Below are 16555 nucleotides of genomic sequence, written 5' to 3'. Positions count from 1 at the left end.
CGGGCTTTTAAGGCGTTTGAAACACTGTTCCCGGCCTGGGCTTTTGGCTTGGGTTTCGGTTTCGCTTCTTCTGGCGGGCCCAGGTGTGTGGCCAACTGCTCCTCGGGTTAGGCGCATTTGATGGACCTGAAGTGCAGGTGGGCCGGCTGGAGGAGACAAGGCGCCGCGCACTTGGCCCAGAAAACATCTCTTAAATGGCACTTCCCCATCTTCAGTTCAATTTCACTTTTAACGCACTCACCTGTGCTCACCTTTTGATATTGATTTTGCCTTTCGACGCTGTGTCTTTTCAGTTTCGGCTTGGTCCGAAGTGGCAAACCGGCTTTCTGGTATGGCAATTAGTTGGTTACAACTCGACGACCTCTCATAATTCGCGGTTATTCAACGCTCTGCTCCAATACGCTGTCGCATTTGTTGTTGATATTATATTAAATAAATTCGATCAGAACCAAGGGGGCTCTTTGAGCCAAGTCCATTGTCGTGGCCTGAAAGAGTGTCCGATTGCCGATTGAACGATCGGAGTAATTGAACGCTTATGCGATTGGAATTTTTAACGTAAACCACGCATTTCTTATAACACACTTATATACACAGACATTATTTACATGTTCCCACTTTTCCAGTAATCCGCTGGGCACTTTAAACGCTAACAGAAATCGGTTCCAAAGTGCATTAAAAATACTAATTATTCGGTTTTTTTTATGAACTGTAAATTGCTTTATTTGTTTTAAAACTCCCAATACAATTCGATAACATTCACTAAATTTTAGGTAGGATAATACTATTATTATTATTATTATTATTATTATTATCATAATAGGATAAAAAGCCTTTCTTCTAAATTTTGTTTTTCAGGCAGTCTTACTAAACTCGTTTTCAGTTTTAGTTCCAGTTTAATAATTTTATGCCAAGAGCAAACTTAATCCCCTGATCTATTTCCGGTGCGCTTAAAGAAATTTGTTGGATAGTTGATAATAAAACAAGAAAATGGTTTTGAATACTTTAAAAATGTAATGGGTGGAATTTAAACTATTTTTGCACCTTTTACAGTTTAAAAATTCTTTTTTATTGCCTTTATTTTAATATGTAAGATTTTATATTTTCTGGCAATGCATTTTATTCATCTCTCGCTTAAACGTTTGCCAATATTCATGCTAATGCTGTGAGTGTTTGACATTTTCCACAAAAGCTTACTTATGGAATGTCTGGGGATTTTGTCAAGTGGCTTGTGCCGATTGCCATTGTTATACACTTGGTAGTGAGTCAGCTTTTAGCGGAATTCCAGAGCAGTCAATGTTGTTTTTGCCCGCCAATTTCATTTGAAATTTTAATGTACTTCCTCGCATTACGCTTATCTGCCCGATGGTCATTTCTATTTAACGCATAAATTCCCCCAGCAGTATTGACCCCGCAAATTGATTCGGTGGCAACAAACTGCGCAAGCCATCGCAAAGAGGAACTTTCATAATTAGTTCTTATCGAGCCAGAAAAGCGACCACAAAACTCTCGTTTGCGGCAAACTTGGCCAACAACATAAACATGGTTGACCATAAGGACAAGTTTTATGTCAACTCGACAGAAAATGTCTTCTGGACGTGGTCGAAAATCTTAACATCTTGCCACCACCAACGGCGCTAGAGGCACTAACAACTACAACTGTGAACTACGCAGGGCAATAACCATAAACTGGCTGCTATTGAACTACAGTGCGGCTTGACTTGGATGATATTTGTATAAGGTCACTACGAATTTAAATTCTTAATACATATTTATTTTACAAACAAAGAATTTTGATACACTTCGTGAACTGTAAAAGTTAGATAGTTTACATTAATCCAAATGTTAGATAGTTTACATTAATCCAAATAAAAACTTTTTGACTGATTCTGATACTACAATCTTACATATACTTATTATTTAATTTTATATGTACCTGTAATATATGTAATATGTTTTACAGTATCGCATAGTTTTGGGTTTCTGCCTAGTTCAGCGAAAGTGGTCGCCTGAGAAGTCAGTCAATACATACTTCTCTGCTGGGGGCGTGTTTTGGCCAATATGATTTATCTAATGATTGGCTTCCTCGGCTACTTTAAGACCTGCCACTCACTCGGCCTGCATGCCCAGCAGACACCTTTGGCCAACTTGAATAACATCATTAAGCGCAGAAGGAGGATGGAATGAGGCTGCTGGCACTCACTTAAATTGAGCTCCTGACTTCCTTCAGAATGCCGGACACAAAGGCCACTTGGCAGGCGTCCAACGTAAATATGACTTATAAAATGGTCCCGAAAAGGACTTTTTGGCAAGCAAATTAGTTTGTTAAACTGATGATGGAGCTGGTGCCTGGCTCTCAGCACTTTGCCGAAATATTTATGCAAAATGTACGCAGCTGAAGGGAAGGTGATGAATCGAGAATTCAATTTTCCTCGGCGGCGGCTACTTCGAGTGTAAACAAAGTATTAATCATACGCCCTGTGGCCGTAGTCAGCCAGACCCAACGAAGAAGAAGTCATTAGCACGCAGCCGGGAAGTGACTTGAAATCATTATTAATTTTAAAGCGCCGACCGACTAAAATCAATGTTGCTAGTACTTACAATTTGGCCAAACGAGAAATGTAATTTAAATACCAAGTGAAATAAGCTTTTAGCCCGATCAGAAATGGAAGCTTCGGTTCAATTTTAATGCCTCGGAAAATCATTAGGAAAACATTTCGCATGCAAATTTGCTTCCGTACAAATGTAATTTTCCCCATCGACTTTCCCAGGACTTTGAAGTGTCGCCCAGTGGCAATTTGTCCAGAGGGCGTGGCACTTTATTGCTTAACGATTACGAGCGCTTCATTGGCTGCTGGCGGTAATGTTTATTTCTAAATTACTTCGAATGGAAATGTAAATTCCCTTCGATGCCGAAGTAAAATCAATCAACTCGGGTTGGAACTGCCAGTATGTGCTGGAAAATGCGAGCTTTGTTTTTACGTCATTACTTTGCAATCAATAAGCCCTAGAAACTTTATACCCCGCCTCAAAAGTCACTTGTCTGGCTCCAATTCCTTTTGAGTGGCCCTTTATTCCAAGGAACTTGAAACTCTGCAACTCTGTTTATTTTTTAATTTTCGATTGCAGGCTAGGACTTATTGTGCAACTGTTTACAAAACGAAACAATAGAAAAGAGCAGCTCGTGGCAAGCATTGTAATTTTAGTACAACCAATTATTATTGTATAAATTGAACAAAATATTATGGAAGTGCAATAGGCCTTATGCTGTATTTTCTGTTTTCTGCCAATTCAATTATCGAATCAGAACAAAATAAAAATCAGAGATTGCCGTCATTAATATAGATTCGCGTGCACTTACATATTAATCCTTAATTAAAAAGCTTCACTTAACTGTTGTTCATTTTGTTGACACTCGAATATTAATTGAAGCCGCCCAATGACATTTTTTCAGCCTTTTTAAGAAGTAAAGCTTCTCGGCTTGTTTATGTTTGGTTAATTAAATTGATGCGTTATGACAAAAAATTATACGGCATATTTTGGCTTTTTATTTTCCAGTTTAAAGTGGCAATGTTCGAATAGCAACATTTTGGATTTAAAATCTAATTGGGTCTCTCTTTCCCATAAATGTTATATTATTGTAAGCTTTAGTTTGAGCTAAGAACCCTACCTTTACTTCTTGCTTACTTCGATGGACCTTAACTAATTTTTTCTCCACTCTACAATTGTTTATAAACAGCTATATATTATCCTTTAGTAAGGTTAGCTGACATTAAAGAAGCATTTGCTTTAGCTACAGGGCGAAGTTCATCTGAAATTATATTTGATTTAATAAATTATGATGTGCGGGTGCTGGGTATTTGTGTGTACAGTCTTGAAGTGCAAACTAGAGTGTGTGTGCATCTATGGAGCTAATGACAGCCCCTGAAGGAGCTCCACAATATCATTAAAGGCCAAAACTAAATCAACGGCAACTGAGCCAAAAGCCAACTCACCAAGGCTTAGAGAGAGAAGGGAACAGAGGGCCGGAAAGAGATGGATATACGAAAGCTAGTTGCACAGGCAAGAGCCACTAATTGACTTTAATTATTTTGTTGTACTTAATGTCTTGTTTACACGAGCAAAGGAAACAGAGAGATGGGGAGAAAGGCGATGGCTCTGTGGGCGGGGCACTAGCAAATCACATACAACAAAGGCAAATGAAGAGCAAAAACAAAGGAGTATCAGCAAAAAATGACAGCTGATGCAGAATGAAAAGGGGGGAAATGTGGATGTACACAGGTTGAGCTAGATATCGAAAAAATTACAAAATCATAATGGTAGAGAATCATAAAAATGTATAATGGCACACATTTTTTCAATAATATGAGTGGTATCAAAAGGTTTAGTACTTTAAACGGTAAGGCAAATTTAATCAAACGATCACAAAGATATAATTTAATAAAATTTAAAACTTATGCGGAGTTATTGACGTCGTTTAAAGGACTTATTTGCAAAATCACGTTAATTATTTTCGGTGTAGAAAGCAGAAGGAAAGCCTGTCAAAGTTGGTTAAAAGCGATGTGTAAACATGTGGGCTGCCATAGCTTAGCGGCAAAAGAGCACCTTCTGCCTGTCTCTTTCTGCTCATTCGCTCTGTCTCTTTCTGCGAGCGCATCCTCCTGCTAAACTTTAATTAAAGTTGAATTTGTGTCAGTTGTGTGCTCGCAACTGTGGCTGCGCGTTTGTTTCGCCTGCTGCTAGTGGATTTTTATTTTCCTTTGTTATCAACAGCAAGGATAAACAAACGAGCATTCCCTGCCATATGGATGAAGTCCTTTTGAGGTAGGAACTTTTCTATCAAATGTATGAGATTTCATTGGAAACAATTTTTTCCCTTTTTCAATTTCAACCAAGCTTTTAAAGCTTGGAATTATTTAATTGTAATATTGTTGAGGGTATACTTTCATAGGCTGTTATATTTTGTCAAACTATTTTATTGAAAACTCTTGTGGCTGAAGTATTTTTTTTTTACTTTGACTATGGAGCGGATGCAATTCGACATTAGTCGACAAGAAGTCAGCAGCCACCGGCAGGAACTGCATTTTTCATTTCCCTTCGGCTGCCAGTCAGCCCAGAGGCAATATCACCTGAAAGTTGTGACTTTCATGCTGGTCCCGATCCAGGTCCCTGTCGCACCTAAATCCCCTCCTGCCGCCACCCACGGTGCGCCTGGGTTTGCCTGTTTATTCAGCAACAGTGCGCGCGGTAAGTTTGCCTACAGTCGCAGTCTGCCTTTTCTTTCCGCCATTCGCTCCTTGTGTCGCCGGTCGCCAGTCGCCAGACGCCAAAACGACGACAAATGAAGGCAATTCATTGGGCATGTGGCTTTAAGTTGTCGCTGCAAGTGCACAACTGCGGTCCACGAGCTTTCCTGGCTTCTTTGGCCAAGTCCTGGTCTTGGACCTGCACTCAAAGCAAACTTTCTAGGATTTAAGTGAGTGGGTTGACCTTCGCTTAACGTAGCTGTATAAGAAATTATGCTTTTAAGTGCTAGCAGAATTCATTATAAATACAGTAAAGGGAGTAAAATATCTTATCTTATCTTAGCTTTAAATATTTCGTAGAGTTTGAATTTCCCGATAATTTTTGCCAGTGTAGTCCCAGTGCTGGTCCTGTGGCTGTGACTCCTGCTGCGACCAGGATAAAGTTTTGCACCCCGGCTGTCGAAATGAGTTGCGTTTTAAGTCGCAATTAAGTGTTGGTGCTGTTTTCCGCTCCTTCTTGAGAAGCTCCTCATCTTTCCAGCCATTGGGGCAGACCAAAACCGCAGTGGGTTTTTAACCATAACATATACTTGCTTGGCCTTATCAGAAGTTGGCAATTTCTTGGCCGAGTCTGCTTTTAAATATAAGTTATTTAAAATCGATTTTATTAGCTCACATTGCGCTACGAATTTAGGCGGTAGTATAAAAATGGGCGCCATCAGAAAAATCTACCAAAACCATTGCATACTTTAGCTTGTAGGCATTACTATTCAAAATGTAAAATATACACAATATCTCTGAACTTGTCGTTTTTACGGTCAATTTAGAAGATAAAGAGAATAAAGATAGTTTTATGAAAATGAAAATCCCATTTATAAAAAGACAAAAAGCATTGCTTCAATTTCAAGTGCGGCAAGTCTTCAACTTAATTTTCTAATGTTTCTTTTTGCCCAAAAAATTATTCGCAGAGATTTTCTTAAAGTATTTTTTTTTATTAAAAATAGACGTACATTTAAAGTTACTCATAAATTTGTACACATAAATTAAAGTATTGAGAGTAGCACAGAAGACGAATCGAACAATTCTGGTGTAAAAAGTGGACGTATCGAAGTTGGGGCTCTCTGTGGGATGCTTCTTGGATGGATGGGAATGGATTGCGCCTGAGTGATTGCACCTGCGGTCCTCCAGCCGGAGAACTTGGCGATGCTGCGATCGGTAAATTGTTAAAAATGTCATCACAGTCATATGGAAGTGGAACGAAACGAGCTTGGCCACACGGCGTCAAAGTCACGCCGAAACTTCCGTTGCGGTGGCGGCAGCGGCGGCGGTGGTAGTCAGTCCCTCATCCTCCGCAGCATCCTCCGTCGTTGTCGTGGGCATGGGCATGGGCATGGTTGTGGTGGGATGTGTGGCCGGAGCAAAGGTGGTTGTCCTGGCCAACATTTCCATGCCCAATCCGTGGGGCAGGTGCACATTGGGCGGCAGTCCCTCCATCATCTGCTGCTGCATCTGCTGGCGGAGCTGCTGGCGCTGCAGCTGCATGGCCAGATAATTGGCCAAATTGGCCGTAAGCTTGGCCCGATGATTCTCCACCCGGCGCACATTTCGCACAAGGCGATTGTATACAAGTGGCTTTACATCGATGGCCCACAGGAAGTCGAGGTGATTGAAACGCTCCATGGGCACCAAATACTTGTCGATCACATTGGGCAGTTCCCGGGCCAAACGGTCCACGCCCGTGGTGGAAACGAGCAGATCATTCACCGAGTAGTACAGTGCCACCGGCACTTTCACCCTGGACAAGTCGTAGTCCGGCGGAGTCATCCGATTGTACTCCAGCTGGTTGCGCAAATAGCCGCGGTCGAACTTCCGGAAGTGGCCCGACTTCATCAGCTGACCAAAGTGCTCCAGCTGCTTAATCGAAGCTCCCGAGGGCGTGTGGCTCAGCATGACAGGAAGCATGGTCTAAAAGGGATAAAATGCATATTTTTTAGAACACATATTGGATATATAAACTACTTTAAAGGTCCTATATATTTTTTCTTGTTTATCCTCGCTGACCGACCCAGTAATAAGACTTTTGGGTTTTGGCCCAAGATAAACACAATTACATTTGTGATAATGTTAAGTGTATGATTAGCCATTCTGAATGCCACACCTGTTTCCAGGACAATGTAACAACAGCGCACCCATGTTCCGAATGCCCAGCATGCCATTATCCCCCCATTTATAACACATGGAGGCAGCAATGGAGGGAGGAGCAACTGGGTGACCAGGAGCAACCAGGTTCATGTCGGGCCATGGAATCGCGCCTAATTTGCATGCATTGTCGCTTGTTTTCGCTGCTCCGGCATCCCGGCATCCCGGCCTGCCAGTTAATTATGCCAATTTCAAACAAGAAGATGCCGCCCACTCTTGGCGGCCGTTGACATAATAGATAATGACACCCTTTCAATGGCAGACACCAGGTCAGGTCATGCCCCTACATTCTGTATCCCACATATACATAGCTAGAGCCTCACACTTACATCTTGTTCAAGTAATTTAAGCCAACCGCACTTTGTGGGCCATAATTTTGATTCTGCGGGTGTTTAGCTGGCGCTCGATTATCGGGCAAAGTTTTGCCAGGGCATTGAGCATATTTAATGCAAACATCGTGGCCGCTTGGCGAACTTAGGCTGTGTTTAAATACGTTTAACCCATCGATAATTGCAGACCCGTGTTACTGCGTGGGCATCTGAACTGTGCCAGGTCCCGAAAAAGGTATCGAGTTGCACACTCTTTACGTAATTTGGGCTCACAAACGGTCGTGAGCAATTAAGGACATTCCGCACCGACATGTGGCACAAACGGATATGCAAACTATCCCTATCGACAATCCAATCGAGGCGGGTTAATTAAGTGCCAACTTAATGAAGACAATCGAAGAGGACACACAAATCGATGGCTCTCTCAATTTCTCTGGCGAGTCACGCGAAATCGTGGCCAAAACACACCCGTAATCCAATCCCACCTACGGATCATACTACCAGTTCTAGCACACTGGAAAAAATGTGCTTTAATGCCTTAGTTTTATAAAAATTATATGAAAAATGAGTTGAGACTTTAAGGAACCAAAAAGAACACTGCAAGGCTAATTAAATTGATTTAAAATTGAGCCAAAAACCAAAATTAAGTTTGAGGATATAAATAACCTTCTAAATTAAGCCCAGCTGCTAAAATCACTTCGTACCTTACGTAAACTGGAAATAAAATTTGAGTTCCTATCCAGAATAGTGATCAACCTTTTTCCCCAGTGCCCCTGCTTACTTTGTTCAGCTGTTCGGAGTTGTAGCCGGCGACCAAAAACAGGATATTCGAGCAGACGTCCTGCGTCATGGCGTTGTCGTGGCACACAACCTGGCTGTGGTCCACTAGGAATTTTGTGTTGGGCATGAATTCTGTGATGCGCAGCATTCGTGTGGCGGCCTGCAAACAAAAAAAAAAAAACAAAAAACGGCATGAGACGTGGTGGAAATACGGCATGGAAATTGGAAAATGACCCAGCCGCATCTGGTGGCCCCGAGCCCGAGCACAAGCCAAAATCCAAAACCCGAACCACCACCCACCGTGAGAAAGTCGAGGAAGAGGACCAGGGTGCGGAACAGGGGGCTCTTCATGTCGTGGATGTAGGCGATGGGCGCCAGGGCGTGCATCGAGGTTATCTTCTGGGTGTAGGCGGGCTGCTCGGAGCACAGGACCCAGAAGATGGCTGTTCCCTGGGAGTGACCGATGTAGTGGACCTGCTCGTATCCCGTCTTGCTCAGGATGTAGTCGATATTGGCCGGAAGGTCGTACTTGCCCATCTCGTGGAAGGTGAAGTCCCAGAACTCCTGGTAGTCGCTGTTCAAACTGGTGTGGTTTTTCGAATACCGATTGCCCCGCGAGTTGCCCATCCACACGTCGTAGCCCAGATCGGAGAGCATGTAGCCTGGGTAATAGATTGAAATTTATTAATTTACATCACATGCAGGTACTCAATATACATTTTGGAAATTTTTGTTAAATACCTCTGCATATGTTACTGAAAATTGCAAAAGCCAGCGACGTACATGTACATAATTAAGTTATATATAATATTAAAATTAAAACGGAAAATTCACTTAGTTACTCTTATGTTTGATTCTCAAATATAATATTATTGAATATTAAATTTAAAATCAAGTTTAGTAAGTATTTAAATTGCTTACTTTCTTATTAATAGTTTTTTTAAGCCAAAAATACAGTCAATATGAAATCACTTTTGCGCCAAAATATTTTGTCCTTTTTAAGTAAAAGCAAACCTTTTCACCCTGTAATATCGCTTACCTAATCCGGACTTGGGTCCCATCAGCACCCAGGTTGCGGAGGTATCCAGAATGCCGTGCATCAGAAGAACCGGCTGAGCACCCTTCTTGGGAATGCGATGCATTTCCAGGATATAGCCATCCTTCGTCACCACCGTGTGGGTTTCCGATGGATATCCATATTTGCGTATTAATTTGGGCTGGAAGAGCGAAAAAATGAAAAAATTGAGGAAAAAATGCGTCAGAGTCAGAGAAAGGTGTTAGAAGTGCAAATCATGGTAGTGTGAAATTGAGTTGCCATGCTCCACGTTCCACCTGCCCTTACTGCTTTTTGTTTCTACCCTGTTAATTTGCATAGTTCAAATGGAAGAGGACCAAATCTCCACTGGGAGCATTATCATCTAGGGAGAACCGCCTGGCCTTAACCACAGTCATTTGGAAGTAATGAATTTTAATTTGCAGCATCAACAAGTTAATAAAGTTACCAGACAGGCTGTTGTGGTCCAGAACTTGAGGGGATACTGCTTGAGCTTAGGTGTCAACCCTTAGTTAAGCAAAGTAGAAGCTAAGTGCAATAGTTGCAGTAGATTATTTCAGAGGTAGACAGGTAAAGTGGCATTCTGGCAACCATAATCACTTACAGAACCTTATAGAACTGCTTTATGGTCACCGATGAAAATAAAAGTATCGGACAAACTATAAAGCAAGGCATTGGCGATGCTTTATTGGAACTCCAGGTGACGCAAAATCCACGCGGCGAGCTCTATAAGTACATCGCCATAGTTTAACCCAGTCACGTATCACGCATACGCACTGTATGACAGCATATTTTTCTTCCTGCTGGCAAATGAATTTATAGGTTTTTCAGAAGTCCGTGATACGTTTGATAAGTCTGTGGGATTATGTAAGCCGGTCGGGTAGTGGGTGGCCGTAAGAAAATCTCATAACACCATTGTTGAAATTAAGTTATAAGCACGCGATTACCCAAATTTCAAAGCGAGCAAACAAAAATCAGCTGGAATGAGTGGAAAAACTACAGAAAGAAGAGGGACTCTGCGGGCCGACTGGCATTTTAATTAACCTTGGCAGCGAATAGCCCCTCCTGTTGTTGGCCAGAAAATAATATAAACACTGCAATTGGCCAATTGACTTGCCGGCTGGTTGGACAACATGAGGAAGTGGTACGCAAAGTAAGCCAGCGAAATGTTTTTTTCCTGCTCCGTTTCTGCATGTTTTGTATTCGGCCGATTTTTGCCAAATGTTTAAGCATAAATTAGGTTTATTTGTATTTTTTTCAGCTTTATTTTTGTGAGTGTTTTTGTTTTTTTTGGCAATTTCCTTGCCTTTTGTCTTACGTAATTTCTTTGTTTCGAGAATGAATGAACGTGCGAACGGGGTGCAGAGAAGCCGCAGAAAGTGACTTGGCCAAGCCCCGAAAAAATTGCAACAGCTGCTGGCGATGCTACCCGGCAAAGTTTTTGTTTTTCTTAGCTTGACACACATTTGGCCAAACAGCCGGCCAATATTTGCGAAGCGCCGAGAAGGCGTTGCAAGATGCTCAAAATGCAACAAAGTGCTGCCGGCAGCTGGATTTTCCCGCCCAGCGTGTTGGCCAATCTCGGGAAGTTTTGAAATTCGCACCACACGACAAATGTTCAGTAATAAAAGATTCTGCAATACTTATCTGTGGACAAGAAAATGGTCATGTGCGGCAACGTATTAAATTAATTGTAATATTTATCATCGCGTTGTGAATAAATTCATTTAATCACAGTCACAAAATAATGTGAAATTTACCAAATCATTATGTTACAATATTCAGTTATTAATTGTTTAGCATTAATATGTTGTCCACATTTTTTGCAGAAATGGCTACAATGTATATTATCGAATTAATCACGTTGTCGCAAGCACAGAAAAAACAGAATTCAACTAATCCTATTGATATAGCATGGATTTTTTCATAATTTTTTACTAAAATAAATAATGCCGTATTCCATGATTAAATCCAATCATATGGAAATGCAATAAGCTGTTAACAGAAAACTAATAGACAAAAGTACAATAAAAGTGCACAAATATTGAAAATTTTGATTTAACGCAAATTTAAAAACGGACAGTAAATAAATTAAACAAATTGCCGGGCAAACAGTGTGCGCAAGCCGTGGAAAAACTATAATTAAATAAATAAGAGTGGCTTAAATGGAAGCAGAGACTGGGAGAGACCGATGGAAAAGTAAATGTTGAACTACACTGATTTCGACCTGGCCCAATACAAAAATGAATTGCGGCTGTCTGTTGGTAAGTCGTCTATTTTGTATACAGCGTATGGTCGGTTTCTTTTTCAAGTTTTTACTGTTTTGCTAACTGAACTTTTCGTTCATTCGACTGAAAGCCGCAAATGCTTCATTAGCACCTACAAAATCGTCTTGAGTTGCGATTAACATAATGCTCATCATGACCCACTAATTTTTGTGTTTGCCTGCCTCCGGTTTGTGTCCATGCTAATTGGCAATGTTGTGTGTGCTTGATTGTACAGTGAGCACTGACCTAGAGCAAAACCAACTTGTATTTAAATCGTATCACAACCGGTTTTCTTAAATAAATTCACTCATTTTAACTGTTTTTTTTTTGTCAAAAATTCAAAAATAAGAAATGTATTTATATTTCCAATTTATACCTTGTAACAAGATTAAATCGCATAGGCGAAGTACCTACTGTAAAAGCATGGAACCTTTGGGCGTGCATGGGCATCGGCATTCATGATTTCGTGTGCTTTGTAGTTTTCCTCTAAAACTCAATGCAAATTTTGCAGTGTCAACGTTTGAGGGACTATTTATAAGGGGCTTTGTGGCGCGCCTTTGATTCATTTGCATAAAACACTTTGCAGCCCGAACTTGAGATGAGCTCGTCAGTGGATCAATTGTGGAGAAGACGCACACGCCAATCTTGAGTTTTTCGGATGGACGGTCTGCTGGATGGGCTCAGTGTCGATATTCACTTCGAGAGCATCGCTCATTTTGTAACTGACCTTGATATTGACTTCGGCTTTTATCATCGTCATTATAATGACTGCCGTTCGGTTCGAAACGTCTCGATGTCATCGCCATCGACCCCAACCAGTTTTTCCTCCTCTCGTTCGATGTTGGCTCTTTGGCTGCATTTTCTGTGCCGCCGTGCTGACTTTGTTCCGATGCCGACTGACATCGTTTTAATGACATCAAAATCTTAGAGGTTAATCACATTTGAACCCTGCTCTCAAGATGTCTGATCAAGTGGAGCAGCGAGTTCCTATTTATGTAAATTACTTCAATCGATTAGGGCGGCTGGAATACCAACAAGTGGTTATAGTTAGCGCATAATCGATTGTTATTAAGTAGTTATGATTTAAGTTTATTACAGATATTTGGTTGAACTAGTAAAAATGGTTCATAGCCTATATCTGGAGTTATTCAATCAAAGAAGGATAATCAAATTCCAATCTAACCTTTCAAGCCATCGAAATTTCTTTTACAACTCATTACAACACCCAGACGTAATCAGTCCAAACGACATCCATTTGCCAATCCTCGGCATGTTGGGCCCCAAAGAAAAGACAATACGGAAATCTTTAAATTCAAATTAAAGCAAAAACGAGACAATTTTATGCAAAACAAAAGCGCAAAATATCCAGAGCCAAGCCAAATGCCGAAACTATTTCCTTATTATTGGGGAAAGAGCCTTGGGCTTTCTTTGTTGACATTTTGGGGGGAGTGGTGGGGATGCAGTAGGCAGTGGGTGGTGGGCGGTGGGCGGAAGGCGGGCAGACTGCTAACCCATATTTCAAAGTCAGTCAAGCGCTGCGGACGTGGACAGGTTAGCCTAATTGCACGTTGATCATTGTGGCGTTGACAATTTCAATTTGTTATTGTTTGCCGCGAGAGGTGTCCCTCTGTGTGGTTGATACTTACATAGCTACATTCATAGATACATATCTGGCCATCTTCCAAGCGCCTTGATTATGCAATTGGGCAACGTGCAGAAAATGTGAAGAGGCCTGGTGTTTTGTTCCCAATTTAGTTACATTGCAGACACGCGCCTGTGAACGCGTTCGAAAGCCCAGCCATGACTTTGCATAAGATTCACTTGAAAAGTACGAAGCCACTTGGGTTGACAATATGCCAGGTTACTACATATACATATAGGTATATACATATGTATATATTTCTCCCTTTATTAGTTTCTGGGTCTGCGCAACGGCTCGAATCACGTAAATCGCATAAATACGTTACGTTATCGTGGGCAAACGTACTATATGCTTGAACACTTGTTAATAACTCTTTTCCTTCGGCTTTGCTTTGGTTTATTGGCTTTGTTAATTTTCGCCCGTCTGTTTGTTGACCCCACCCTGCGAACACGAAAGCGAACATTGGATTGGGTAATCTTCAGCTCGGTGTGATCTTTGATATTTGGCTGGCTAAATGTGGTATTTCTCGGCGACACCATGTGAAATGCAAATTTCCTGGCCTTGAGATAATTCGGTTTTGAAAAGCCATGGAAAAGCACCCGCAAGCGTTTACAATTGGGTGAACAAATGCCCCACGAAAATGTTGATCTAATTGCTGGGCACGTGAGCGTTGTAAATGAGCTCAAGGTCAGTTCGCACTTATTACGGCTATCAATTCTAAAAGCCCAACTCATTAAACGAACTCTGGTTTCTGTGACTGCCGTAAAATGCTTGTTTCGTATTGGATCCATTTCAACGAAGGCTACGCCCGGCTTTTGTTTTGTTGTAAGTGTTTTTGAAGACTATAAGCAAATAAATATAAAACCTGATTCGCTTTCATTCAATGTGGAATCCCCTATGCAGTTCATTCTGTCACCTATTGAGTCATACACCTCGGCGTTACTTCACGCCAGCAATGATGGTTCGTAAACATTTTAATTAGCCTTAGCTCTAGAAATAAATCCATCAGTTACGTACTCGCAGCGGTGTTAACTCACTCACTGAAGTTACACATGATTAACGCCATAAAAAGGCTACGAAATGTACACAAGTTGCGGCAACTCCCCCTTTCTCTTCAAACATAAAAAAAAACAAAGGGAAGCGGATGGAAAGTGCAGTGGCAACTGCAGTTGATCACGACAGGTGACCATTACCAGGTGACACTAGACAGTTCAAATAAAACCCGTAATACTTAGTTCTCACACGAATACTCGTATGTGGAGTCAACGAACTCCGAGAACGGGAACTTTCTTTCGGCTGTGTGGAGTGAAAAGTGTAAATTTATATGACACACAAAAACTGTTCCACTAAAGTAAATACCAGTAGAGCAGAATATTGCTGTATAGAAGAATCTATTCTGTGGTGTTATAGGCACAACACAAAATCGCCGTGGAAATCCAATGTCAATGCAATGGGAACTCAAGCGTGGAGTTTTGACCGACTTGGACTGCGTTTTTAAATTAAAACAGCTTTCTTCAAAAGTACTGTTTTAGGTACAAATAAAAAAAAACATATAATTGATGAATATAAAAACAATGATTTTCTAACATTTAACAAATGCCAGCCACATGAATAGTTAATAATCAAAAATATTAAAGTTTTGCGAGTCAATTCAAAGGAAAATACTAAAATAGCTGCACCTCTCTTTAATTATACTTTATAAAGTGCCAATACATGAAAAGAACCCTGTTGTAACGTTTCATTGATTATTTAGTATTATTTGCGTGGTCAAACCCAACAATAATCAACAGATGTAAGATTCTAATAAGAGGCCTGATTCGATTAATCAGTTATCATTCGATTTATTTCGTAGCACATTCTATGACGAAAGACTCACCGTGATGAGGGAGGCATCCTCGAGGACATCCGACTTGAGGTTCCTACCGCCGCCGGCAAGATTGGGGTTGCTCGAGAGCAGGACGGAGTTGAGCAGGTTCTTGAAGCTCAGGGAGCTGTAGCTGAAGGGCGAGAGGAGGGTGAAGGCACCGGCCCGTCCGCACACCTCCAGAGCCACGAGGCAGTGCAGCAGCAGGGTCATCAGCAGACGACCCTTGACCTCGACGGTGGGCCGCATCGGAAGGCCGGCAAGAGGGCAATCGTACCCAAACTTCAAATACTCAGGCACTCAAGGCGACACTCACTCCAGACACTCACTCACTGCTCACTGGCTGGCCAAACAACGCTCACGCTCAGTCGGACACACAAAATGGGGCAAATTGGCAAATGCAACAGTTGCTTGCACTTAAGCGTAACGGTTACGTCGCCACTATCTTTTTTCTCCCGCTTTCGTCACACTGTTGTCAGTTACGTGTGGCGCTTTGGCACCCCGAATGGCTCGCCGGTATCCTTCGGATCGAGTTTGGATCGTGAAACGAATTCCCACGAAGAGCGCGATGTATGAGTAAGATACTCGTATTCCGATTCACTTGATCTTGGCGCGAGATTTGAAATGTGCGATGGCAACCGTCTGGCTTGAGATTCGTCGTTCGACTGGCGGCTTCGTAGGCAGAATGAGCTGAGCTAGGCTCGAATTGCAGCCACGATCTGCGGGCCAACTTGTTTGAGCCGGCTCTTGTGGATCGCGAGTTTTGTGGATCGTAATGATCGGGCTTAAACTGATCTCAATTTGTTTGTTTCTTTTCCCAAGACTTAATGGTGACTTGAATGCCACTTGTGTGATTATGCACTGTAAATACATATACTTATTGGATGTATTATACCAATTATTTACGGACAAATTGTTATTATTTTATAAATTTTCTTTGTGTTTTTGAAAGATTGCTATCGGCTTTACGTCATTTTGTTTATTTAACTGGTAGAATTAAAATCTAGCTGATGGACATATATAGTAACTTGCCTCTTAAAAATTTCAATTCAAATTATTATAACACAATTTTCTGCCAGTGTACATTTTACCGACCTAGCTCAACTTCCCCAGATTAGTCAGCTGATCAAACCGAAATGTTCGACGCCCCCAACGCAACATAACACCCCACCCCCTC

The 16555-nt window shown here is 41.5% G+C and overlaps 1 protein-coding gene across 1 annotated transcript; it reads right to left on the bottom strand.

Annotated features, from left to right (window-relative positions):
* Positions 1–6211: 6211 nt before the first annotated feature.
* LOC6527161 (lipase 3) lies at positions 6212–16055 on the bottom strand. Its single transcript, XM_002088219.4, has 5 exons — positions 15391–16055; positions 9591–9768; positions 8852–9213; positions 8553–8711; positions 6212–7208 (listed from the first exon to the last, which is right to left on the bottom strand). The coding sequence occupies exons 1-5, from the start codon at positions 15625–15627 to the stop codon at positions 6531–6533; spliced, it is 1614 nt and encodes a 537-aa protein (XP_002088255.1). The 5' UTR covers positions 15628–16055; the 3' UTR covers positions 6212–6530.
* Between the last annotated feature and the right edge of the window lie 500 nt (positions 16056–16555).

Source organism: Drosophila yakuba, chromosome 2L (assembly GCF_016746365.2).
Source record: "Drosophila yakuba strain Tai18E2 chromosome 2L, Prin_Dyak_Tai18E2_2.1, whole genome shotgun sequence".
NCBI lineage: Eukaryota > Metazoa > Arthropoda > Insecta > Diptera > Drosophilidae > Drosophila > Drosophila yakuba.
This window is presented reverse-complemented; position numbering and strand designations above follow the sequence as displayed.

Bases quoted from the DNA above. Each gene is read 5' to 3' on its own strand.
- LOC6527161 (XM_002088219.4), bottom strand. From the start codon at position 15,627: ATGCGGCCCACCGTCGAGGTCAAGGGTCGTCTGCTGATGACCCTGCTG. The intron at 9,769-15,390 runs GTGAGTCTTTCG...TCGCTCTTCCAG, and splicing joins AGGATGCCTCCCTCATCACG to CCCAAATTAATACGCAAATA. The intron at 7,209-8,552 runs GTAAGCAGGGGC...TATCCCTTTTAG, and splicing joins ACTCCGAACAGCTGAACAAA to ACCATGCTTCCTGTCATGCT.